At 38.1% G+C, this 26,150-nt stretch overlaps 1 protein-coding gene across 1 annotated transcript; it reads right to left on the reverse strand.

Annotated features, from left to right (window-relative positions):
• Positions 1-1,763: 1,763 nt before the first annotated feature.
• Positions 1,764-18,514, reverse strand: fermt3a (FERM domain containing kindlin 3a). Its single transcript, XM_084115732.1, has 15 exons — positions 18,323-18,514; positions 17,339-17,463; positions 12,813-13,046; positions 12,395-12,511; positions 11,844-12,012; positions 10,467-10,569; positions 9,874-9,981; positions 9,582-9,710; positions 7,446-7,492; positions 7,029-7,153; positions 6,847-6,953; positions 3,813-4,028; positions 3,553-3,677; positions 2,346-2,487; positions 1,764-2,235 (listed from the first exon to the last, which is right to left on the reverse strand). Exons 2-15 carry the CDS (start codon positions 17,460-17,462, stop codon positions 2,056-2,058), a joined length of 1,926 nt encoding a protein of 641 aa, XP_083971858.1. The 5' UTR covers position 17,463; positions 18,323-18,514; the 3' UTR covers positions 1,764-2,055.
• Positions 18,515-26,150: the final 7,636 nt, after the last annotated feature.

The raw sequence follows: 26,150 nt of genomic DNA on the forward strand, positions 1-26,150 counted from the left end.
ATGGAAGATATCCCTCTTTGGATTTTGGTTGCTAGGGTACTCTATTTGGTTGCTAGGGATTGAACATTGCTATGTTCAATATAAAATCCCTATGCAATTTACCATAGTAGGAAAAACGCATGAATTTCATGGGCCGTCCTGCTCCATAGTAAGTCAATGGGAAATTTTGGGCAGCTCCTGCCCCCCAGGGGTGCAACTTTTACCCCATTGTGAGGTATGTTCTTACAGAGCCTGCCAGCCTCTTCAAATGTGGCAAATCACACGTTTCTGCGAAATCCTCGCTCGGAGCTATGACTCGTCAAAGTTTGTCGCGATGTTAAGTCTATGGGATTTTTCGGCCGCTTTTTCGCCCCTGGGGCGAACACCGCACCCCCAATCGCTTATAAAAGTCATAGCACACCATTCCCGAATAATCCGCACGATTTGATGCCTCATTTGTGGATCTGTGACAAAAGCTGCGGGAGGAGTTATGCGCTGAACTTTTGGCGGAATAATAATAAGTATGAGCAATAACAATAGTGAGTGCCTTGCCTTTGGCAAGCACCCACTAATTAAGAGATAACTGTAAATAACAATGGCAATAGAATAAACGATAAAAAAGGGAGAGCAACAATTACAAACATGACAACTTAAAAAATAAAATAAATAGAATAAAAAAGTACTAGATTTGAGTGCACAAAGTAGGAGGATAAGCAATTCTGAATATATGAGTTTCAAGTTTGACTTTAAATTGAGTTATCGATTCTGAATTACGGATGTTGACTGTGAGAGAATTCCAAAGGCAAGGAGAAGCACGGCTAAAGTCCCTATGGGCCCAAGGAGGTTAGGTGAGCAGAAGGTGTATGGAGGAGACCCAATGAAGAGGAACGGAGAGTTCGAGAAGGGGTGTAGGGCTGTAAGAGATCTGAAAGGTAAGGTGGAGCGAGGTTGTGAAGAGATCTGACGCTTCTGAGTAACGTTGTAATGACATCGTGGCAAATGTAGTAGGCCTACATCCAGATTGCATTCATACTAAAGACATTCGTACTATATAGAACATACTTTTTTAAAGTAATAAGTACCTAAGACAGTATGTGATTTCAGTTTCTCTTTCTCTTTAGGTTTCTCCCATCACTACTGGGATGTTTGTGGCAAAGGCAGTAGGTGTGCGTGGAGTCCATTACCTCTCCAGTTCTCTCTAAACCTTTGAAAACAGGCCTACAATCAAATCTGTGGTTGTGATTACATTTTATTTAATTCATTCAATCGTGTTTTAATGCTAAATTCCTAATGCAGAACCAGGCAATTATTTTCCTATAATTCTGATGAAAGACTTAACAAATTAATATCAGTAAAGTGGTGTATATTATCAAATATATTAAACATATCAAAATATCTAATAAAATAAATCTTTTATATTTGTATATTTTATTTATACACAATATAATATTAGTATAATATATTCATTTTAGAATAATATCCATATATAAGTGCAATTCAAGTCTCCATCCTTTAGCATACTTGATTCATTTTAGTGCACAGGATGTTCTTTTTCATCGTCTTCTGCAAGACTTGTGAAACTAGCATTGTGGTTTCCTGCGCCAAATAATGTCACCACAGTGTATCCTTTTTAACGCTTGAGCTGCAAAGTTGATCATTGTATCCTAGCCTGGCAACGCTGTACACCATGCGCTCTTCCCCCCCCCCCCCTTTAATAAAAAGACAACAATAACAATCGGATGCATTAGAAACTAAACTTTAAAAAATTAAAGTAAATACCTGACAAGGTTTGACATTAAAATTTAATAACTACAGGATATGGTGTTGTCATTGAAAATAACATACCATAAGAATGATCAAAGCCAAATAAGACAAAAACAGAGAAATCCCACATTGCTAACACCTCAGGTCTCACAAACCTGTGAAGACACAATAGTGTTGTTTTTTTTCAGGTAATGATTGGCCATATCTGTGTGTGTATTTATGCGTTTGGGGTTATTAATAAAAATTTCTCAGATGTTTGTTTTTTTGTCTTCATATTTTGGCAGTCCATGGGTGCACAGACTTTTCTTTTCCTCATAGAGCTTCATGGCCGCCTGTCAGTTTGTGAAACAGCTCCTCATTCAGGGTGTCACTCTGCTCTCGTCCTCGTGTGGACATGAAGATGTAGCCGCCGATGTACTCATGGACAATCTTACAATCTGCAGTTACACAGCTAAATGCGATGTTCACATTGCCATCAAACTCAATGGCAACCTGGTACAGATAGGGAAGGGATTTATTATTTGGCAGTGATATTTGATATCAATCCGAGAGCTTGGAAGAAGCTTTTGCACTACAAAAATCTCATAATAAAAACAGATTACCTGTTTGATGTCCCAGTTGACATTCCATTGCCTCATGGTGTTGTATCTCCAGGTTTTCACAACATCTCCAACACTCAGATCAATACGGATTAAACGATTATTGGCAATGCCGAGCACCTCATCCTTGCGGCAACCCTTAAACCTGCATTTGTGTGGACAGAAATTGTACATGCTGTTTCTGATGTCACTTACAATCTGATTGTAATTTATTATTTTGTTTAGATTCTTTTACTCAGCAATATCATTATTATTATTAATAACATTTAATAACATAATATGTAATCTTTTGTCATGCATTAATTCAAATGATATCAAAATGTATATTGTTTTCTAAATAGTTAAAGGTAAAGTGTTACATCAAATAGAATAGAGCACAGTTGGGTTTAGGTTTCTTTCTAGAAAATCTAGAAATTACATTTTAAAGGGGCATTTCACCCAAAAATGAAAATTCTGTCATTAATTGCTCGCCCTCATGTCGTTCCAAAACCATACAACTTTCATTCATCTTTGGAACACAAATGAAGATCTTTCAAATGAAATCTGAGAGATTTCTGTCCCTCCACTGACAGCTACGCAACTACCACTTTCAAGCCCCAGAAAGGTAGTAAAGACATTAAAGTAATCCATGTGACTCCAGTGGTGCAACCTCAATTTTATGAAGCGATGCAAGTGCTTTATTTGCGCAAAAAACACAATTTACCACTTACAATTTACACAAAATATTAATCTCCAACGTTCACGAGAGCACCACGACACGTGTGTGTTGTGTTGAAGCGAGTGCAGACGTTGTTGCGTGAATGCACATTGGCTTGAAAGTGGTAGTTGCGTGGAGGGAATCAATGGAGGGACAGAAATCTCTCAGATTTCATTTAAAATATCTTCATTTGTGTTCCGAAGATGTACGAAAGTCATGCGGGTTTGGAACGACATGAAGGTGAGGAATTAATGACTTAATTTTCATTTTTGGGTGAACTAACCCTTTAAATGTTTCAAGATAGACCTACTTTAAGGTTATAAATGGATGGTACATATTTCTGTTGAAGACATTAATCAGCGGGAATATAAATGTCATATTATTTGTGTTAGGATCTGAACCTGGCCCTCATGCATACTATAAAATTACACCATTAGACTACCATGATTCACAGTCTTAAAAAGAAGTGGTGCATGACAGGCTCTGCCTACAAACAAGTGTTGCTAAACTCACCTCACTACAATATAAGAGAGGCCAAAGTCAGGCAGAGCCTGCCAGATCTGAAGGAACTTCTGAATGGCATCTGTTAATGAGATCTGAGCTACATTCTGATAGGCCTCCAGGATTCTCGGCGTGAGCTGAACAAGAGAGAAAGGGAGAGAGAGATAAAGTTCAAGAGGAACAAAAAAGCAGGGATTAAATGTCACACTAAAGACTAATAATGCAGTAATTAACCAGTTCAAGTGTATTCCAATGACCCTTAAACGTGGTACCTGTTTGGGTTTGTACTTCTTCTGGTAGCGTGGAGAGACGAGGCTGTGTGTATTAATACTCTCATCTGTCTGAGCTGTGTTATTACTAGGTGTGGTTTTCTGCATGGCCAAGAATGACTGGATGCTCTGCACCTCACTAGAGAAAGAGCTGTCAGCCAAAGTCTTGCCTTTCGAGGCCAAACGACATGCTGCCATCCATCGGCTGTACTGTTGCTCCTACGAACAAGACAGAGTCAGAGTTTTATTGCTATTTTAAAACCAAACAAAAAGGATATCTTCTGATGGGATTTGGTAGAGACTGGATCCAATATTCCTGGCATGTCAGAAGGATCTAATATTTTTTTAAGCTCTACAATCTAATTAGGCTCACAATGTTTTTAGGAAACACACCCCTGCACATTTTATACTGTATGTAAACCCACAGAAAACGAAGCTAACAAACACAACTGATATATAGTGACAATTGTGTCACTCCCTGAAAAGTAGGGATGGGACGATACACTTAAATTCACGATACGATGCACCTCGATATGCCAGGGTCACGATACGATACGTCACGATACGATATCAAAAAAGAAAAAAAATATTACTGTTTAACAACAACTTTATTATGGTGACGTTGAAGGTGGTGGTTCATGTTTGATGTGTTGGATGTGGTGTACGGAATGACAGCATGGCATAGCTTACAGACAGTCTTAAGGCCATTGCACACTGAGTCCGAAATTTTCGTATGCGTTTTTTCGTGTTCGTCAGCCTTAAAATTCGTCACGCACAGAAACCTTGCACACTGAGTCCGATGCGTATTTATTAAACCTTTGCGCAAAAAAAAAAAAACCGCAAAAAATACTAAATGGATTCGTCGAGCAGTGAGGATGATTTCGTTGCCCTCTTTCTTCTTAAAAAGAGAAAAAGAAAGAGGAAAATATTGGGACCATCCAATCCTGAGATTGCGCCGAGAAGAAGGAGAGTTTCACCTCCTTATCAAGGAGTTGCGAAATTATCCCGAGGCCCGAGCAATTAAAAATTTACCTCAGAATGTCAGTGGAATAGTTTGATGCTTTGCTAGCGATACTGAAGCCACATATTAAAAAGAAGACGACCAATTTCCGTGAACCAATCGATCCTGAACAGAGACTGGCAGTATGTCTAAGGTATGGACACACACACACACACACACACACACACACGGCCGGCGGAAGCGCTGGGCAGACAGAACCGAACAGCTGGATTTTGTCGTTCGCTTGCACTGTGGCTCTGAATTGTCAAACACCATTCAAAATACAGGCTGTGGCTGTGGATGCGAAAAACGCAGAAAATCGAAAAGAAAAGGTGAAATGTGACGTTCAGAGATATGTCTTCCTCAGCATAGGTCTTATGATACAATTTCCGGTTTCTTCGTGTGGGAAAATCACGCATTTATATTACACTGTTTTCTATTGCAGGTGCTCACCGAGACTGGGGTTCGAATCCAGCTAAAGCCAACTTTTTGTAATATTTATTATTGAATTAAATAAGCATTCTTTTTGAATGCATACTGTTCCAGTGTCAATAAAATATACATATTTTATTACATATACTACGCAAATCATGCAGCAGTGCCATCTATCTTTATTTCGCGATCCATTTTTTTCGACCTCGATGCGTTTCGTCACGTTTTGTATCGCGATATTTCGTCAAACGATATTTCGTCCCATCCCTACTGAAAAGTAACTACGTTACTTAGTTACTTTTATGGAAAGTTATGCGTTACATTACTTTTGCATTACTTTTTCTCACTTGGGCTGGGCTTGCTTGTTTTTTTAATAGCAACAAAAAAAGTTACATTTTAGGCAAATGTAAAGGTCCCTTCCCACCAAAAGTGAAATGAATAAGCCTCAGGCTGAAGGAAATGCAAATTCACACCTGTACAGAAGAGGGCGCTGCTCAAACAAACCCTTCATCTGTGCGGCCATTCTGGATTGCAAAAGAATAGGGCGAAACTATTTTTTTATTGTTCATTTTTGCTTATTAGTATGGTTAAATTGGATAATCGAAGGTCAGCAGGAAAGACGTTATTTAATAAAGTAAGATTAAATACATAAAGTATATTTGTGTAATTTAACATGTTTAATTATTGCAGGTTAGCATAATATTCTAAGTTTGCATTTAGTCTGGAACTAACCATCACGTTCACACAGCACACACAACACCTCAATATGGGAACAGGAGATGTGTAAATCAATAAATGGGAAAACAAAATAACTTGCGTTATTTTTTTGAAAAAGTTACTCTTGTAGATAGAAAAGATATTTTCTTGTAAATTTAAAAGTAATGCATTACTTTACTGGTTACTTTCTAAAAAAGTAATCTGATTACGTAACTCGCATTAATTGTAATGCACTAAACCCCAACACTGCTAGTCAATTTTGAGATTTTGGGCTATTTTGCTTCCATAACTTTTCAATATCTTTCAGAATAGCGGTAAGAAAACCTAAAAAAAATCACATTTCAGTGTTTGTTTAATTACACTATGTCTATGATGTTTTCAGTTATAATACATATAATGGCAGTTTTCTCCAAAAAAAAAAGAAAAAAAAAGGTTTCAGTTGGGTTCTATGTAGAATCCCTAGGGTTCTTGACTTAATTTAAAAGAACACTTTATGAGAATGTTTCATGTTTAACGATTTCAATTTCTTCTAGTGTTAAAGTATGTTTACAAGCTGCTTAATTCATTAAAAAAATTAAACACAATTAATTAAATAAAACTAAATCCATAAAACCATCCCATGATGGGAACCCCTAAATGATTCTATATATGAAGCGATTGACAGAACTCTTTAGGGTTCTATATAGAACCTTTACATTACACTTTATGTGAGTCGCTGCCATGTGGTTGGCTCATTAAACATTTGCATTAACAAACAGGACTAAATTGGCCACTCCCTCGCTGCTCCAGCCATTGAAAAAAAAAAAACGAAATTGGCTAACCAACACATATGAGTATACATACTGATGTCATAGCTGAGCTGTTGTACACAGATAATCATTGACTTACATGCTCACAGCGCAAGTAGACCTCATTCATGCCCTCTGGCCCGGGTATCAGCAACCTGATACAAAACTTCTGCCCAGCAACACTTACATCAGGGGCCACCTCGCAACCTGTGTTGATGAGAGACTTGTTGTGCGTCTGTGTGACAAGTACATAGATGTTTTAATAGATGAGTGTGTGATCACCTTTAAGGTTCATCTGTTGAATTGGTTCTTTACAGCTTTCCTCTTTACTCTTGTAGTAGGAGATGGTCGTATCCTTAAATGTAAACCAGTATTGTTTATATCCTTTCAGTGTCAGCCTCTTCGGTCTGAGAGAAGGTAAAACCACAAGGTTATTAGTCGTAAAACGTGAGGGTTGTTTTTATAGCACTTTTCACAATACACGTTGTGAATACACACTGTAGCAAAAAAGGAAAAACTTCCCTGGATGCAGGAGGAAAAAAAAAAAAATTCCTTTGGCTACACAGTTTAAATATGATATCGAAATTATCTAGCTATGTTACAATATTGTCAGAACTGAATATGTGTCTGAATTGAGTTTCCCACAAAAAAAATGTACAAATGTAGTATGTTGGAGGGGGGCTGGGATTTGTGTCTTACCTGAATATTTTCAAGTAGTCATGTAGTTCTGGCGCTGTCATTGTTTCCTGTATGGACATTTGAGATGTTAGAGATGCCAACAGTCATTTCACATGACCCATACATCTAAGTGACTTTAAGTGACTAAGTGACAAATTATGATTTTGGGATGGTTTGAAACATCAAATTACTTTTCCAATATCATCATATTTTATTATGATATGTCTCAAGTAAACAAAAAATAAACAAAACCACTGTGAACTGTGACAAGAGTATTCATAAATATCAGTTTTGGGCAAGTTTTCACATCTGTTTTATGTTATTTAATATTGTTCATTTATTTCCTGACAAAACGATTGGTCTTTTTTTTCCCATTTTTGTTGTTTCATTGATGGTTTTGTTTTCATAATGGTTGTATTGCTGAAATCATGCTTAAAGGTCATTATTCTAATATCTAAAAGTCAATATTTGTCAACACTTGGGTTGGATTACTGTCTTTTCTGCCTTTTCTTTGCATTGTTTTTGTTTCCTTTCTCCACGTGGTGGCAGAACACAGCTGATTCTCATCAGCCACTGGTTTCTGATCTGTTTTTGCTTCTCTCCTTGTTACTTGTTCTATATCTATGGTCGCTCTATGCTTGTTTTGTTAACTTCATCCTGATCCTGTAGGCCTGTCTGTCAGTTTTGTCATATGCAATTGGTTTAGTGTAGTCTTGTCCTTGCATTTATTTTTTGTGAGAATTTAAATATGTGCCTGTTCTCTATTGTTAAAGGCACTAGAGCAAAAGTTCAGTGACATTTTTATTTGTGCATGGTAGAAAGCACACAGTGAACTCCGAGAAAACGCTATGCTTGAGCAAACAGTTTGTGAATAGGCTACAAATGATGCCGTGAAAGAGACTGTGAACGCATTGAATAGGATATGTTTAGTTGGTGAATAGCATAGGCTACTATTACACAGTAGCGATAATGTTAAGCGCACCAGAATGAAATATAATATTCAGAAGTAAACAGCATAGCTGACTTACAGATTCAGTTAACATCCACAAATGAATAAGCGCGTCGATTCAGGGAGCAGTGCAAAGTGCCCGTGCAAAATCAGTTTTTGTGTGTGTTTTTAGTAATTGTTGGTTTGGTGTATTTGAGTGCTCATTGTTACAATTACACAGCAAAAGTTCAGTGACATTTTTATTTGCGCATGGTAGAAAGCAAATACTGATACTGACATAATGACATACAATAAATTTGGAACATTGAACTACACAATTCAGGGAGCAGGCTACACAGTGAACTCTGAGAAAACACTACTTAATCTCTGCTGCTTTCTTCGACCCTCTCTGTCTCTGGTCCTGCGCTGTGCTCACTCAGTGTGTGTGTGAGAGGGGGAGTGGCCAGTGCTGTGCTCACTCAGTGTGTGTGTGTGAGAGGGGGAGTGGCCAGCGGCTAGAGCGGCAAAATTCAGTGTGTGCTTCTTTTACCGATATATATTTAACAATATCTTTTGCATTTCTAATCCAAGCAATGTCAAACTTCGCACTGCACTTACTCGTAGCAAGACACCTGTCAAGTTTGAAATCCATCAGACTAACGGTTCAAGAGATATGTGAATAAAACACACACACACACACACACACACACACACACAGACAGAAAGACGTTCCCGTAATTTATAGATAGATATAATATACAGAAGTAAACAGCGTAGGTGACTTACAGATTCAGTTAACATCCACAAATGAATAAGCGCAACTATTCAGGGAGCAGGCTACACAGTGAACTCTGAAAAAATGCTATGCTTGAGCAAACAGTTTGTGAATAGGTTACTACAAATGATGGCCGTGAATAAAATATAATATTCAGAAGTAAACAGTGAAGCTGACAGAGTGTTTATGTCAGAATGTTTATTTTTAAACCACAACCTTCTAAGTGCTTCTTTTACGATATATTTTACGATATCTTTTGCATTTCTAATCCAAACAACGTCAAACTTGGCACTGCACTTACTCGTGCCCGTAGCAAGACACCTGTCAAGTTTGACATCCATCGGATTAATGGTTCGAGAGATATGCGAATAACAGACAGAGACACAGACTGACTGACAGACAGACAGACGTTTCTGTAATTTATAGATAGATGTGTGTATGTCATGAAACTGACCAGCATGTCGTCTGCACTGCTCTCTCCTTCCATTTTCACCTCCAGGCACTGTAGAGCTGAATCTAGATCATCCATAGCCGGACTGGATGCCACAAACTGCTCCGTTAGAGACACTTTCCCAATGTGGTACTGATGTGATCACACACACACACACACACACACACACACACACACACAGATCATAAAAACTTTCTGAATAACTTTCACAACTTTCACTTAAGCTTCAGTTCTGTTTAGATAGATCATTGTTCATGAGTATGATGCATTGATATCTGCTCTCCATCACCTATACCTGTAAGGCAGCAAAGACCATCATCTCTTCTTCAGTGCATTCAATTTCTTCCAGCAGGAGGGCCCACCTCGCCTGCTCATACAGCTGTGTCAGGCGCACCACATCAGTCTGACAAGTACATATATCAGGTTCAGATGTTTCATAATTTGTATGGGGGAGAAGAGGACAAAAGAAACATTATTTAGATTTTACTGTTTATAAAAAGTTTTTTGTTAAAAAATAAGTATGGCTGTTTTTACTGTCTGTAGATTATGCATTTTATGAAAAATACTATTTAAAAAAAACTTCATATTTGAGGTGGTGACATCATCAAAGTCTGACCTCTTTAAGTAGAAACAGAATTAAGTTTCTAACCAAATAAAATGTTTTATTAAGTTTATTTTTATATTTACAGAGTTATCGCTGTTTTACAGATTATCGGACAAAAAAATTTAACCTAAATAATGTGATGGGTTGTAATGATATTTACTGGTTAAAGCTGTTATTTGCTCATTTTGCACATATTTGATGGTTATTTGGCCAAACATTAAAAGCACAAATCTGTTTTCTAATTGAGAAACACATGATGAACAGACTGATGGCGTCATGCCTACCTGTGGTGTGATGTCGTGAAAGCTGTAGTATTTGAAACGCAGTTGGAGTTTATCATTTTCTTTGACTCCCTGTTGTAGGAGAGAACGGGACGAATCCAACCACCTGAGCAGAGATATTATCATTACAGCATTTAACTGATTTTTTTTTTTTTTTTTACAATGCGCATTATATGCAACTGTAGCTGGGGTTATGTATCTACTGATAAAATCCTAAATGTGCAGGCACTGTGTGATGGTATCAGACTGGTATCACACTGATGGTATCACATTGATGAATAGACTTAATGAATACCATATTCATGTACCATGGTATTTACATGTTACCAATAATACCTAAAAAAGTACTGCCATAATAAATGTCCAAAAAATATTAATTACCATTGGACCATTATTGCTTATAGTAAAATGGTGAGCAGTTCAAGTTTAGAAAATGCACAGTGGATTCAGAAAGTATTCAGACCGCTTAATTTTTTCACTGTGTGTCATGTTGAAGCCTAATGGCGAAATGTTTTCCGAGACTAAGGGACTGGTCAGGGTAGAAGGAAATCTGAATGCAGCAAAACACAAAGATATCCTTATTAAAAGCCTGGTCTAGAGCACTCAGGACCTCATACTGGGCCATTGGTTCAACTTCAAATGACCCAAAGCACACAGCCAAGACAATGCAAGAGTGACTAAGCGGCAACTCTGTGAATGTCATGTATTGGTCCAAACAAAGCCTGGACTTGAACCCAATCAAACATCTCTGGAGAAACCTGGAAATGTGGGTCCACATCCAACCTGACAGAACTCAGGGGGATCTGTGGAGAAAAATAGCAGAAAATCCCCAAAGCCAGGTATACAATATCATACACTCTTAAAAATAAAGGTTCTTTATTGTCATTGGTGGTTCAGTGAAGTACCTGTAGCTCTGTGAAGCCACTAAACAATTCCACTAAACGTTCTTTATAGTCGAAAAAGATTATTAATGATTATTAATGTTCTTCACAACAAGAACTGTTCACTGAAAGGTTCTTTGGGGAGTGGTTCTTCTATGGCAAAAATGGTTCTTCTATGGCATCACTGCGAAAAAAAACCTTTTGGACCCTTTATTTTTAGGAGTATAGACTTGAGACTGTTATCGCTAAAAAAAATTGTATCTTTTAAATAAATTTGCAAAGTTATCACAAATATGTTTTTGCTTTGTTGTATATGGTGTTTTGGCATAAGGATGCACAAAGCAAAATGTGAATACTAGTTCTGAATACTTTCTGAGTGCACCGTATAGAAAATTTTCACACACGCAATATTCTGTATTTCTGTATTTTAATATTCTATATTCTGTAATATTATGAATTTAGTGGCCCTGTATACTGCATGTTGCCTTTAGCGTATTACCTGCTGTTAATTTGTGCTTTCTCCATTACATTAGTTGTCCGGTACATTTTAGCAATGGTCTCTGGGGCCGGGGGAGGCTGACTGACCGCCAGCATCTTGTACACAGCCTCAGTTTCAGGAGATTCAGCATAGAAAGCAGGCATGCCATTGGCAAGCTTCAAGATGGTGCCTGCAATTGCACAAATTAGCAAATATATTTTTTAAATAATAATAATAATAATAATAATAATAACTAAACATACAAATTTAATTTTAGAGCAGATTTACATGAACTTTACTTGAATTAATAAATAAATTGTGCAGGCATTATAATGATGAAAGGTGTTTGTACTGTGTTATACACATACAAGTTAATTATTTTTTCACTGCAAGCTCCTGCAACCAAGACAAAATCCTTGTGAGTGTGTTTGTGTAACCATAAATTGAAATAAAGGTCATTCTGTTTCCATTTCTGATTCTAGCAACAGTTAAGTATGCTAAATAAGTCCACAGTGGGTCTTACGTAATGTGAATTGGTTTGGATTAATATTTTCTGTATATGTATAGCTCACTTGAAGGAAGTGGTGAGCATGTGATGTCATACACCTCTTCCTCAACATCTTTATCTTTCTTTTTCTTTTTTCCTTCTACTGGCCAAAGTAGGGATAGTTCCTCTGGGTGGCGTATGTCTAAAAGAGAGAAAACAAATGTAATGTACAGGTGTCATGCAGTAGTTTTCAATCAGAAATGTTGAAGCATCATTAAAACTATTCTTTAAATAGTTTAAATAAAATGAAACCACGTTTGGTTTGGAACTGATGTAAAGCTTCCATCTATTGTAGACGCTGACTGTTTCTTGCACAGGTCACCGGAAGAACGTTTGTTCATAACTTTGACGGAACCTTGCCAGAACGCTGGCCAAAGTTCTGAGAAAGTTCCCTGTTAGCTGGGTAGATGATCTCAAAGCCAGAAGCTCAACTCATCACTCACTCAGGAGTTTGCAAATGCCCATGACGGTGCGGAACACAGGGCTGGAGAAGCAGACTTTCAGGCGGACGCTGATGGCGTTGGGCATTAGCAGCCGCAGGGGCTTGTGTTGGGGCGTGAGGAAGAGTCGGGCGTCTGCATGAATTCCACATTTATCCAGCGTCCAGGACGGTTTCAGCAACCACTGCTGCTTCTGCTCCCACCACAGAGCGTGATCGGACCAATCCCTCTTTATTTCTACAGAAGAGAAGAAAATTCTGTCATCACCCTCATCTCGTTTCAAACACATTTTGTGTGATTCAGAGCATTTGGTGATGTCAAATTTGTGATGTTTGAATATGTGCAAATATTAACGGGTTGGGAAATGGCAGAGATTTTCTAAAAATTCTATTATTTACTCATCCTCATGTTCATATGTACTACTTTTAAGATACGTTTTTGTTCATTTAGTTGAGTGTTTCAATCCAGTTGCTGTTCATTGTATGCTCTCGTTGAACAGGGTATAGTGAAAATTGACTTTGACTTTGTTTGGAAAGACTTGAGACTTGACTTAAGCCCGGTGCACACTGTACAATTCATAATTGAATCCTTTACTGTTGCTTGTCAGACTGTACATGATCCCCCGCTGTAATAGCCTTCCTGATACTGTTCGTTGCTCAGACTCGCTCTCCCAGTTTAAAACTAGATTAAAGACGCATCTCTTCAGCCAGGCATTCATATAATATTTTTAATCTTACAGTTCAAACTACAATCCGGTCTCTAGTTCATAAACGCCAGAGGAGAACTGGCCCCCAACTGAGCCTGGGATCTCCCAAGGTTTTTTTTTTCTCCATTGGGTCACCTGATGGAGTTTTTCGGTTCCTTGCCACTGTTGCCTTTGGCTTGCTCAGTTGGGGATATTTTGGGGATATTTTCATTTTATCAATCAATAAATTCCACTATAGTGGAGCGGCTAAGTGCTTATGTTTGGCAGAATCGTTCAGTTTATAATACAAGCGTGAAAATTGGCATGAGCAGTCTCCATGGGTCACTTGACAAGAAAATTGTCCGAGCCACTTGAAATTTCAAGATGGTGGCCATTTTTCAAGATGACCGACACCTTAGTGGAGCAGTTAAGTGATATAGTGGTTTATTTGGTGATACAAGCATGAAAATTGGCATGAGCAGTCTCTGTGGGTCACTTGACAATAAGCCACCTACAGCTACTTGAAATTTCAAGATGGCGGCCATTTTTCAAGATGGCCACCACCTTAGTGGAGCAATTAGGCTTAAGAAATCATTTAGTTGGTGATACAAGCATGAAAATTGCCATGAGCCTAATTGCTCCACTAAGGTGGTGGCCATCTTGAAAAATGGCCGCCATCTTGAAATTTCAAGTAGCTGTGGGTGGCTTATGGTCTAGTGACCATCAGAGACTGCTCATGCCAATTTTCATGTTTGTATCACCAAATAAACCACTATATCACTTAACTGCTCCACTAAGGTGTCGGCTATCTTGAAAAATGGCCGCCATCTTGAAATTTCAAGTAGCTGTGGGTGGCTTATTGTCTAGTGACCATCAGAGACTGCTCATGCCAATTTTTATGCTTGTATCACCAAATAAACCACTATATCACTTAACTGCTACACTAAGGTGTCGGCCATCTTGAAAAATTTAAAATCTTGAAATTTCAAGTGGCTCGGACAATTTTCTTGTCAAGTGACGCATGGAGACTGCTCATGCCAATTTTCACGCTTGTATCATAAACTGAACGATTATATCACTTAGCCGCTCCACTACTAGAAACAAACCTTGCTGTATTATTTTAATTTAATACTGTGAAGCTGCTTTGATACAATCTGTATTGTGAAAAGCGCTATACAAATATACTTGACTTGACTTGACTTGACTTGTAAGCCGTGTCACACTGTAGGATCTCAGTTGTCATTAATGTCAGACTGCAGTCAAGAAGCGTTAAAAACGGACGCATGCAAGAGGACTCATCTGGACTATTTCATCATCGATCTGTGACAGGTTTGATGACTGTGAGCTGCATTACATGCAGGATTTGGTAGCACTTTATTTTGATGGTCCCTTTTGAACATTCTGTTGACTATAAGTAAATTTGCAACTTCATGTCTACTAACTCTCATGAGAGTATTAGTAAACTGTCTGCTTGATATCTGCTAACTCTTTATTATAATGCTCCTCCAACAGACATTCTGCTGACTATAAGTAACTTTGCATGTACATGTCAACTTATTCTAACCCTAACCCCACCAGTCTACGAATACTCTACTAAAAATCTAGTAGACATACAGTAGGTGCAACATTACTTATAGTCAACAGAATGTGTTAAAGGGACCATCAAAATAAAGTGAAACCCAGGATTTAAATGGTGGTTAGCAAACAAAAACAATCTGTAGCGTTAATTTTGATCATGACTTGTCTTTAAAAAAAAAAAATGTGTATAGAGAAAGTGGTGGTTTGTTGTTGTCTTACTAATTGAGTCATCAGTATTGGTTTATTTAGTATAGTTAGTATAGAAGAATAAAACATCATCAGCATGCACTAAAGGTTAATAAACAGAGCAAGATGAATCACAATTGTGGTTTTTATGTACGCTGAAAAAAAAGAGGATGAAGGGAAATTCACGAGTTCACACTTACGAATGATCAGAGAATAAATAGTTAAAGGTAGTGTAGGTAGGATTGTTATAAAAAACTTTTTTCCAAATTTGTTTAAACTTTTTATATATATCAATGCATAATTAAAATGTAAGTACTCTGATAAAAAGAGTATAAAAATCGAGTGACTCTAGACCGTTTAATCTGTATTAAACACAGCTCATTATTTCCATTCGGGACGAAACAAAGGATTGGCTTAGGCGACTGTCACTCTCTCGCAACCATGGCAACCACCCTTTTGCCACACAGGATCTGCCCATATGCGCGCACACCCGTTTGATTTGAGGAATTCAAGAGGCACGGAACCTAGGAATAGCAAAACAATGGCAGAGAAAGAGCAATCAAAAATTCACATTACCGACATATGCAGTTAGCGAAGGCAAACAAGGCAAAAAAGGAAGACAGTACTAGAAAAGGTAATGAACAAAAAGTCTTTGAATAAAACACGTGTCAATATCCTCGGACCCTAGTTGCACGACCTCCTCTGCTTCGCCCTCGACCCCGGACCTGTCCTCGAGCTGACGATGCGGTACTTGTCTCTGGAGTGTAGTCCTCATCAGAGTCAACAATGCTTTCATCATGGAAACTCTTACATGCAGAACACCATATATGTTATGAATCTTACACGAAATTCATCTTCATCACAGTGTAAATGATGGTAATGGAAAAACGTGTATCATGCAAACTGTTTTTAGCTTTGCCTTATAGATAACTAGCTCGTTAGCGAATCAAAAAATATATATTTTAAACTTTACCAATATCAATATGCTAGCTTGATAGTGAGTACTAAAATACATCTTATTTGTTTATCTTCATAATGATAAAGTTAGATTTTTTTTATTACATGTGATTCTGACATGATGTCACTACATGCACTGGTCTCAGGTAAATAATGCGTCTTCAGCTCAGCGGTCGGCGTCACGCGTTCATTTGTTTTGGGGGCGTGGCTCAGGAAGGAGCCCAGAAGGGAGGGGGTGGAGTGAATGGAAATAATGAGCTGTCTTTAAAACAGTCGTGAGAGGTCTACAGACACTCGATTTTTATACTTTCTTTTTCAGAGTACTTACATTTTAATTATGCATTGATATATATAAAAAGTTTAAACAAATTTGGAAAAAGGTTTTTTATAACAATCCTACCTACACTACCTTTAAGTGTATTTGGCGTGCTGTCCGGGGGGAGGGCTCCGAGCTCGGTTATTGGGCCCGAACCCAGAGTACTCCCCCCGTATCTCTTGGTTAGGAAGATAACCAGGCAAGTGTGAGGAGATGGGGTGGTGGAGGGATGCTGAAAACTGTTGAGGAATATGGGTGAGTCGACTGTGTGTATTTATAGGCCTTTAATCATGCTGATTGAGTGGACCTGTTGATTACTGATTGCTGACAGCTGGTTGCAATGACTTGATTGTTTGATCATTAGAACGTGTTCCTCCCAAACCTTGTTAATAAAACATCATGAGGAGAATATGGACTCGGTCATGGCTAGAGAAAAGCGGCCAATTTGGCCATGCCAGTTTTGCAAATGGAGCTTGAGGTAAATAGTTTTAAGTTTTAGCACCATGTCGAGTTGATCAATACGCCATTTCATGTTGCATATTTATAGTCAGTGGACGTAGGCCATAGTAGAAAACACACTGTGACATGATCATTCTACATTTCTGACACTGTCAGAAAATGATCGCAGGCTATCTTTGGTCGTAGGAGCCACAGACATCGTGACGATTGGTCATCTTTTGTCTCGGACAGCCCAAAATCATACAATGTGCACGGGGTATTAGACTCTGTGTCAGAGACTGAAATCAACAATCCTAAAATGCCCTTAGAAATCACATAAACGTAATAAATCAGACATCAAAAACTCACGCGACTTTTCCACAACTTTAAGGATGACTCCACCAATATGTAGGTCCGAGGTGACACTGACTTTAAGAGGTGGTGCCTCCGATCCCAGTTCCTCTACACTGACGGACAGGTCCCACGATGCCATTCTGATTTGAAAAGAAATGCCATTAGATATGCTTCCACAATCTCAGCTATTTCCCTTTTCTATAGTTTTGATATAGCTTTCAGTTTAGGCTAGCTTTAATCAGCACAATTACATACAATTGGGTGCTTGACAAATAACAAGTTCACAATTTATTTATTTTTTACCAAGAATTTATGGAAAAATATTTTAAATTTAAGTTTAAAAGTAAAAATAAATAAATAATATATATATATATATATATATATATTACACACACACACACACACATATATATATATATATATATATATATATATATATATATATATATAGTTTATACATATAATAGTTTATATATATAACTATTTAAATCAAATTTCACTTTTGACTTGTGTGAAAGTACTTTGCATAAAGCCTTTTTTTAACCTTTAGCACTCTTGTTCTTCTCTAAAATTTGCTTAATAGTTTTTTTGTGTTAAGTGTGCAAAAAAAGTAAAGTCAACTTTACATCATATACAGTTTTCAAAAACATTAATTAGTGAAAAAGAGAAATTAAATAAACATGCTTTGTGGATTTAATGTGATCAGTGAACTTTGCTATTCCATTCAATCTACACATACAAGATCTACAAAACAAAATCAAACCTTGGTTAATTAACTTTGGTTAATGTATCAGGGTGCACCACTTGACACTTAGATATTTAACAAACTTAAGAAATCCTCATGCCAAAACAAAGTTAGCATTTCTACGGAGCCCATCTAGGCCTGAAGGCCCATGCGTGCCCACCCCTCTCTTCATTTCTAAACCTCACAACACCCGTCACACAAAAACATCCCTTCCTTCCTTTCTGTTCAGTTTCATTTTTTCCTCTGTTTCTTACCTCGTATATTTGTGGTTCCAAAAATGTTAAGTGATGGTACAGGCTACGCCCTTGGTCTCTTGCTATCTCTCTGTCTCTCAAGAACTTGTGAGACATGTGCTGTTACTTCCTCCCTCCTCTCTTTCTTGTCTTTTTTTTTGCTGAGGCTTCACCCCGTCTGTGAGAGTGAATAGCTGTTCTCTTTTTTAGACTGATTTCTTAAGGGTTCAGCTGACAATAAATAGGTTTCTCTTCCTCTTCCTGTGATGGAGACTGGAGATGCAGTTCTAAAATGAAACAAAGACAAATTATTAGTTACAAATTATTAGTCTCCTTTCTGCACTCATATTCATATTGATATAGCGGTAACACTTTACAATAAGGTTTCATTTGTTAACTACATTAGTTAACGTGAACTAACAATGAACACTTTTACAGCATTTATTATTCTTAGTTGATGCTAATCTTAACATTTACTAATACATTTTTAATATCAAAAGTTGTTGACAATAGTTAATGCACTGTGAACTAGCATGAGAATGAACATTTTTATCAACTAACATTAACAAAGGTTTCATGTTAGTTAATGAACAAAGTTAACAAATGAGACCTTATTGTAAAGTGTCACAGATAACTATGGATTCTCAGTTGAGCTCATTACATGGAAGGGATCTTGAAAACTTCTGCTCCCTCATAGTTTAATAAATGTGACTTTTCTTAACATTACTGGATTTATACAGTTCTAGTAACTTTAGTGCTCCCTGCTGGGTAGATTTTGAAGCACTGCAATAAAAATAGATGACCAGATTAATGCTCGCTTCACTTTGAATGTGCACTATTTTAGATGAGATGACATGACTGTTTTGCAATCTGAGTTAATAAAAATTAATGCAGCCATGTCAAAAGTCATCACTATTGTTGTATGAATAATTTGAAGACAAATAAGACCAAAAAAAAAAAAAAACATACAGCCAGGACAACTTATCACAGCGGATGGACAAAGAAATAACGTATTTTTGTCTTGTTTTTCACTGCCGGTGATTCCCTGGAGTTGCCGTGACTGAATGACTCATTTTCTCAGTAGTTATGACAACAAACCTTCTTTCTCTTCTTGATGATATATGCATTTTCCCGCGAAATCCGTCCCCGGCAGCTGTAAAATGTAAATAATTTGTATAGTGTCATTGATAATTCAGAATAACAGCCAGAAGCCGTTGATTACTTCCTTTTCAACAATGTCCAGATTGCCTGCAATATGTTGCTTCTAACGTTACCTGTTTTGCTGGTTATAAACTGGTCAAAAGTTAGGAATCCCATGTTTCAAACTTTAGTTAGTGTGTAATGTTGTTGTTAGAGTATAAATAATATCTGTAAAATTATAAAGCTCAAAGTTCAATGCCAAGCGAGATATTTTATTTAACAGAAGTCGCCTACAGTGAACGGCCCGTTTGGACTACATCCCTCTACTTCCTCCTTTAATGACGTCACTAGAACCGTTTTTTGACTAACCTCCGCCCACAGGAATGCTCCCTCAACTCTACCGAAATTCGTTTATGTACTTGCGCACTTTTTATAACTTACTGTGTTTACTCAGCTCTTACGGTGATTTTCTGAAGTAAAACTGACGCTTCATCTTTTGTGTGATGTAAGTTACAATAAACGTTATTAACCCTTGTGCATCGTTTAAATTTACAACCTTTCGTTATGTTTGTGGCTGAAAACAGCCACTACTTTAAACTGCTGTAAAAATGTATCAGATAAATATTTTTTTCAAATTTTTTTGCATAAATCTATTAATCAGCCTCAGTCCTGCTCAAAAATACTAAATGTTTAAAAAAAATTCAGGATTTTAACTCTTTAATTGCCAAATTCGTAAATGATGTCACTGATTTGGGAAAAAAAAAACACAAAATGACTAATTTTCAATATAAAATGTGATTGTGGACTGGATTTTTTTTTACCTTTTATCACAGTCTTGGACATGTCAAAGATTAGAAACAACATTAGTTTTGATGCATTGTTAGTTTTTGTGCAGCATCAGATTTGAACTTTTTCTCCCTCATTTACTGTTTGTGGCTGTTTTTGCCCCATTGACTTCCATTATAACCACATTTTTTGATTGCAAAGCCATGACACCATATAATCATGCATTTTTGATTGTTGGTGGTTTTCCCTGTTGGGAAGAGGTAAAATTTGTAATTTTTACTGTTGATAACCAGGTGGAACCATTAACCCTTTAGATAGGCCTGTGCAAAAAAAAGCTTAGTTTCTGGCTTTTACATGGAGTTATATGAAGTGTATATGGAGTATAATAGCATAATAAAGTGTGTGTGTGTGTGTGTGTGTGTGTGTGTGTGTGTGTGTGTGTGTGTGTGTGTACTCACCTTGATGCGTCTGAGAAAATCAAAATATGCACCTCAGCTCTCAGAACTACATGGAGTAAACAAAAACAAAGTAAGTGTATTTATGCATCTGCTGCCTTTTGATGGTGAGAAATGCAGACTAAACAAATACAAAGCAAGTGGATTTAAACACTTGCATGCAAGCCTGCTGGTCATTTGATGGTGAGAAGAGCAGCAAGCAACATGAGAAAGGGCTTGACTTGTAGTGAAGTTTCAGAGATGATTATGCAGCCTGACCCCTCCAGCGAGCTGCACGATGTATCGTCTTCTCCCTCTGACACCACAGACTCTGGAGAGTCAGATCCTGATTTGGATGTGGCACCCTCATCATCCTCTCTAGCTTCCACTGAAGGCGAGGAGGATTCGGAGGATCCTGGATCTGGGTGGATTGGGAGAAATGGCGAAGTGTGGTTTTCAGTCAACTCCCTTTCTTCAGCCTGTCAGAGGTGTGACTCCAGGGCCGACGCGCTATGCCATCGCAAGGATCTAGAACATGAATTCTGTGTTCAACGGATTCGTTTTTTTACTGAGGAGATGATTGACCTCATTGTCAGCATGACCAACCTCCATGGGCGCCGCACAATGAGAAACGGGGTGGACTCCACAGATCTCCGTGCCTACATGGGGGCTACTGATTTTGGCCGGCGTCTACAGGTCCAGAGGGGAGTCCACACGTTGCCTGTGGGATCATCGCCTTCCCCTCCTATTTTTACTCCGTAAAAGACAGATTGAACACAGAATCCATGTTCTGGACGCTTGCGATGGCATAGCACGTCGGCCCTGGAGTCACGGGAGTTGGCAGGCTGAAGAAAGGGAGTTGTCTCCGCGTTGGTGGAAAACCACACTTCGCCATTTCTCCCAATCCACCCAGATCCAGGATCCTCCGAATCCTCCTCGCCTTCAGTGGAAGCTAGAGAGGATGATGAGGGTGCCACATCCAAATCAGGATCTGACTCTCCTGAGTCTGTGGTGTCAGAGGGAGAAGACGATACATCGTGCAGCTCGCTGGAGGGGTCAGGCTGCATAATCATCTCTGAAACTTCACTACAAGTCAAGCCCTTTCTCGTGTTGCTTGCTGCTCTTCTCACCATCAAATGACCAGTGGGCTTGCATGCAAGTGTTTAAATCCACTTGCTTTGTATTTGTTTAGTCTGCATTTCTCACCATCAAAAGGCAGCAGATGCATAAATACACTTACTTTGTTTTTGTTTACTCCATGTAGTTCTGAGAGCTGAGGTGCATATTTTGATTTTCTCAGACGCATCAAGGTGAGTACACACACACACACACACACACACACACACACACACACACACACACACTTTATTATGCTATTATACTCCATATACACTTCATATAACTCCATGTAAAAGCCAGAAACTAAGCTTTTTTTTGCACAGGCCTATCTAAAGGGTTAATGGTGCCACCTGGTTATCAACAGTAAAAATTACAAATTGTACCTCTTCCCAACAGGGAAAACCACCAACAATCAAAAATGCATGATTATATGGTGTCATGGCTTTGCAATCAAAAAATGTGGTTATAATGGAAGTCAATGGGGCAAAAACAGCCACAAACAGTAAATGAGGGAGAAAAAGTTCAAATCTGATGCTGCACAAAAACTAACAATGCATCAAAACTAATGTTGTTTCTGATCTTTGACATGTCCAAGACTGTGATAAAAGGTTAAAAAAAATCCAGTCCACAATCACATTTTATATTGAAAATTAGTCATTTTGTGTGTGTTTTTTCCCAAATCAGTGACATCATTTACGAATTTGGCAATTAAAGAGTTAAAATCCTGAATTTTTTTTACACATTTAGTATTTTTGAGCAGGACGGAGGTTGATTAATAGATTTATGCAAAAAAAATTGAAAAAAATATTTATCTGATATATTTTTACAGCAGTTTAAAGTAGTGGCTGTTTTCAGCCACAAACATAACGAAAGGGTAGTAAATTTGCCCACAGTGTACTGTTGAGTTTTTGAAAAATTTCAAAGCATTTTCCCAAAATATGTGTCAAAATAAGATTTGTCACCAAAAATCATTCCATTTGCTGAAACACAGAGAAAGTTATGGCCAAATTTAGACTAAAAAATACCCCATAGTGGATGAAAACATCCCCAACAGCACATAAGGGTTAAACTCATCAGTAAGTTATATGTTTTGATAATCATTCGGACCTGGTCCGAAACAGCAGACTTGTAGGCTATTAATAAATAATGGATACATACAAGCAGATTACAAATACGTTATAATAACCGTAATTAAACTACTAAACTATACCTTTTCCATCTCTATACAGCACTCTGACTCTGTAGGCATTATTGTCCTACTCGAAATGAACTCAGTTACTGAGAGTTTTTGATATTACCATCATTCCGTGAGATTAAATTGTCCTGAGAGACTGAGCGCGAGCTCGTGACGTGAAGCTCCGCCCCCTGGGTCGTCCAGCAGCAGCTTATTTGCATTTAAAGGGCACACACTAAAACAGCGCGTTTTTCTGAGCCCCAAAAAATGACAATTTAAACATGCTGTAAAAAATGATCTGTTGGGTATTTTGAGCTGAAACTTCACATACACACTCTGGGGACATCAGAGACTTATTTTACATCTTGTGAAAAGGGGCATAATACGGGACCTTTAAGTAATGTCTTTGAGAGAAGTTTTTATTATTTTTTCCAAGTCTGATTTTTATTTATTTTTTTACATAACACTGAAGTAACTGGAGTAATTCAGGAATTAACTGCGTTTTAAAATATTTTAAAGCAAAAAAAAAAAAAAAAAAAAGCTAAAAGTTATTTAAAATTGTAATAATATTTTACAATATTACTGTCACAATAATAAATGCAGCCTTGGTGAGCATAAGAGAAAACGTGTAAAAATCTTAACTTTTCTAAATTTTTGACCGGTGGTCTGGTCCAGATTGAGCTTGTATACCAGGATGGTAACACTCAAAGTGTATGTAAAAAACTTGCATACCTGTTATGGTGGACAGTTTACAGTCTTGCAATTTAGTACCATCACACCAAAGCACCTACAAGTGAATCTCTCCCAGCTGATTGTGTATTATGTGTATCAGATGGTGGAATCAAACATGGACAAATTGAAGTCACATGCAGCGAAATACTGTTTGATACTGCATAATGTGTACTATATACTTTTAAAATTGAAGGCAGTACTCATACTCCATTATAAACACAGCCAATCAATCAAGGAAATGGCAGTTGGTTATTGTTTCTTGTTCAGTCGGTTCTCATTGAACACATATTGTGGGATATGGCACTCCAAACATTGTGTTCTGTTCAGAGGTGGACAAAGTACACAACTTCCTTACTTGAGTGAAAGTACAGATACTACTGGTCAAATATTACTCCGGTACAAGTAAAAGTTGTAAAGACCGATTTTTACTTAAGTAAAAGTACAGGAGTACTTGTTTTTAAAAGTACTTAAGTGTCAAAAGTAACTTTCAATGCATTATTTTATTATTGTTGCATTGTTGTATGTAATACTTACGGTACCTTATGCCTCTGAATCTATGCCTGCCTACCCTCATCAATATCAAATTTATATCTAGAACACAGTTCCAGTAGTGGGATTGAATGTGAGATTGAATAAGTGCACTCAATAACGTCCACAATGGTTTCGGACACCCAAATGGCTGTTCTCTCAAATACTGCCATATTTAAAGTTTTTGGGCTTTTAGTATGAATATGTTAGCCTTACTGTTATCTATAAGCTAGTGTGCACCAAAACAATGACAAAATTCGCATTTAGAAGACCAAACCCAATGTTGAAAATGAAAATCAGGTTGATGTCAGAATCCAACACAAGATTGACATTTATCTCCAAGGTTTGACAGACGTTGTATTGTGATTGAAAACGAAAATCGGGTTGTCATTTTGACTCATTTCCAGCCACAATGCAACCCCTGCAAAAATGCAACCCCTGCAGGTCCCTGCAACCAAAATCATCTCCTGACTGACATTACTACTTTCTACTCAAGGACCTGACAGAATTGTAGTGGAGTAAAAAGTAAGATATTTGTCTTTCAAATGTAGTGAAGTTAAAGTAAAAAGTTTCCAGAAAAAATAATACTCAAGTAAAGTACAGATACTCAAAAAGTGTACTGAAGTACAGTACTCAAGTAAATGTACTTTGTTACTGTCCACCTCTGGTTCTGTTTATATACTGTACACACTGTATTGTTTCACAGGTCATCCTGGCATTCCCAACATACACTGATGAGCCAAAACATTATGGCCAGTCACCGGTGAAATGGAAAGTTGATCATCTTCTAACAAGGCCACATATTAAGGTCTGTGTAGATTAAATGATGAGCAAACAATTGGAGGAATGGGCAGGAATAAAGATTTGAGCGACTTTGACAAGGACCAAATTATGGCAAGGTGACTGGATCAGAGTATCTCTGAAATGGCAAGGGTTGTGGGTTGCTTCCGGTCAGCAGTGGTGAGAATTTACGAACCGTGGTCCGAGGACGGACAAACCCCAAACTGGCGATAGGGTGTTGGGCGACCAAGGCTCATCAGTGCACGAGGGCAACAAAAGCTATCCCATCTGGTCCAAGCCAACAGAAGGTCTAATGGGGCATGGGAGGAATGTGTCACAACACATAGTGTAGCGCACTCTGCTGCGTAGCCTATCAAGAGTGCCTATGATGACCCCGGTCCACCATTGAAAGCGCCTTCAATGGGCACATGAGCGCCGGAACTGGAGCAGTGGAAGATGGTCACCTGGTCCGATGAGTCCCATTTTCATTCCCATTTTCCTACATCACATGGACGGATGGCCATGTATGTGTGCGCCATTTATCTGGGGAGGTCATGGCACCAGGATGTATTGTGGGACGACGACAAGCCTGTGGAGGAAGTGTGATGCTCTGGGCAATGCTCTGCTGGGAAACCCTGGGTTTTAAATTTGACATGTGCGATCTACCTAAACATTGTTGCAGATCAGGTACACCCTCGTCTTGACAATGGTCTTCCCTGGTGGAAATGGCCTCATTTTTGAGGAATGGTTTTAGGAACATGATAAAGAGCTAAAAGTGTTGCCCTGGCCTCCAAATTATCCAGATCTAAATCCAGTTGAACATCTGTGGGATGTGCTGGTCCAACAAGTTCGATCCATGGCGGCTCCACCTCACAACCTACAGGACTTGAAGGATCTTCTGCTAACGTCTTGGTGCCAGACACCACAAACACCTTCAGGGGTCTTGTAGAGTCCATGCCTCTGCGGGTCAGTGCTGTTTTGGAGGACCAACAGCATATTACGCAGGTGGCCATAATGTTTTGGCTCATGTGTGTACTTTGTTCATATACTACGCACAATAATATGCATACTACAAAAATAGTGCAAGAAGTATGGTAGTGTACCATTCCAAATAAACACATTGAATGCATGTTGAGTTACACAAACATCACACAAC

This window comes from Abramis brama (genome assembly GCF_963993115.1).
Source record: "Abramis brama genome assembly, chromosome: 5".
In the NCBI taxonomy this organism is placed as follows: Eukaryota; Metazoa; Chordata; class Actinopteri; order Cypriniformes; family Leuciscidae; genus Abramis; species Abramis brama.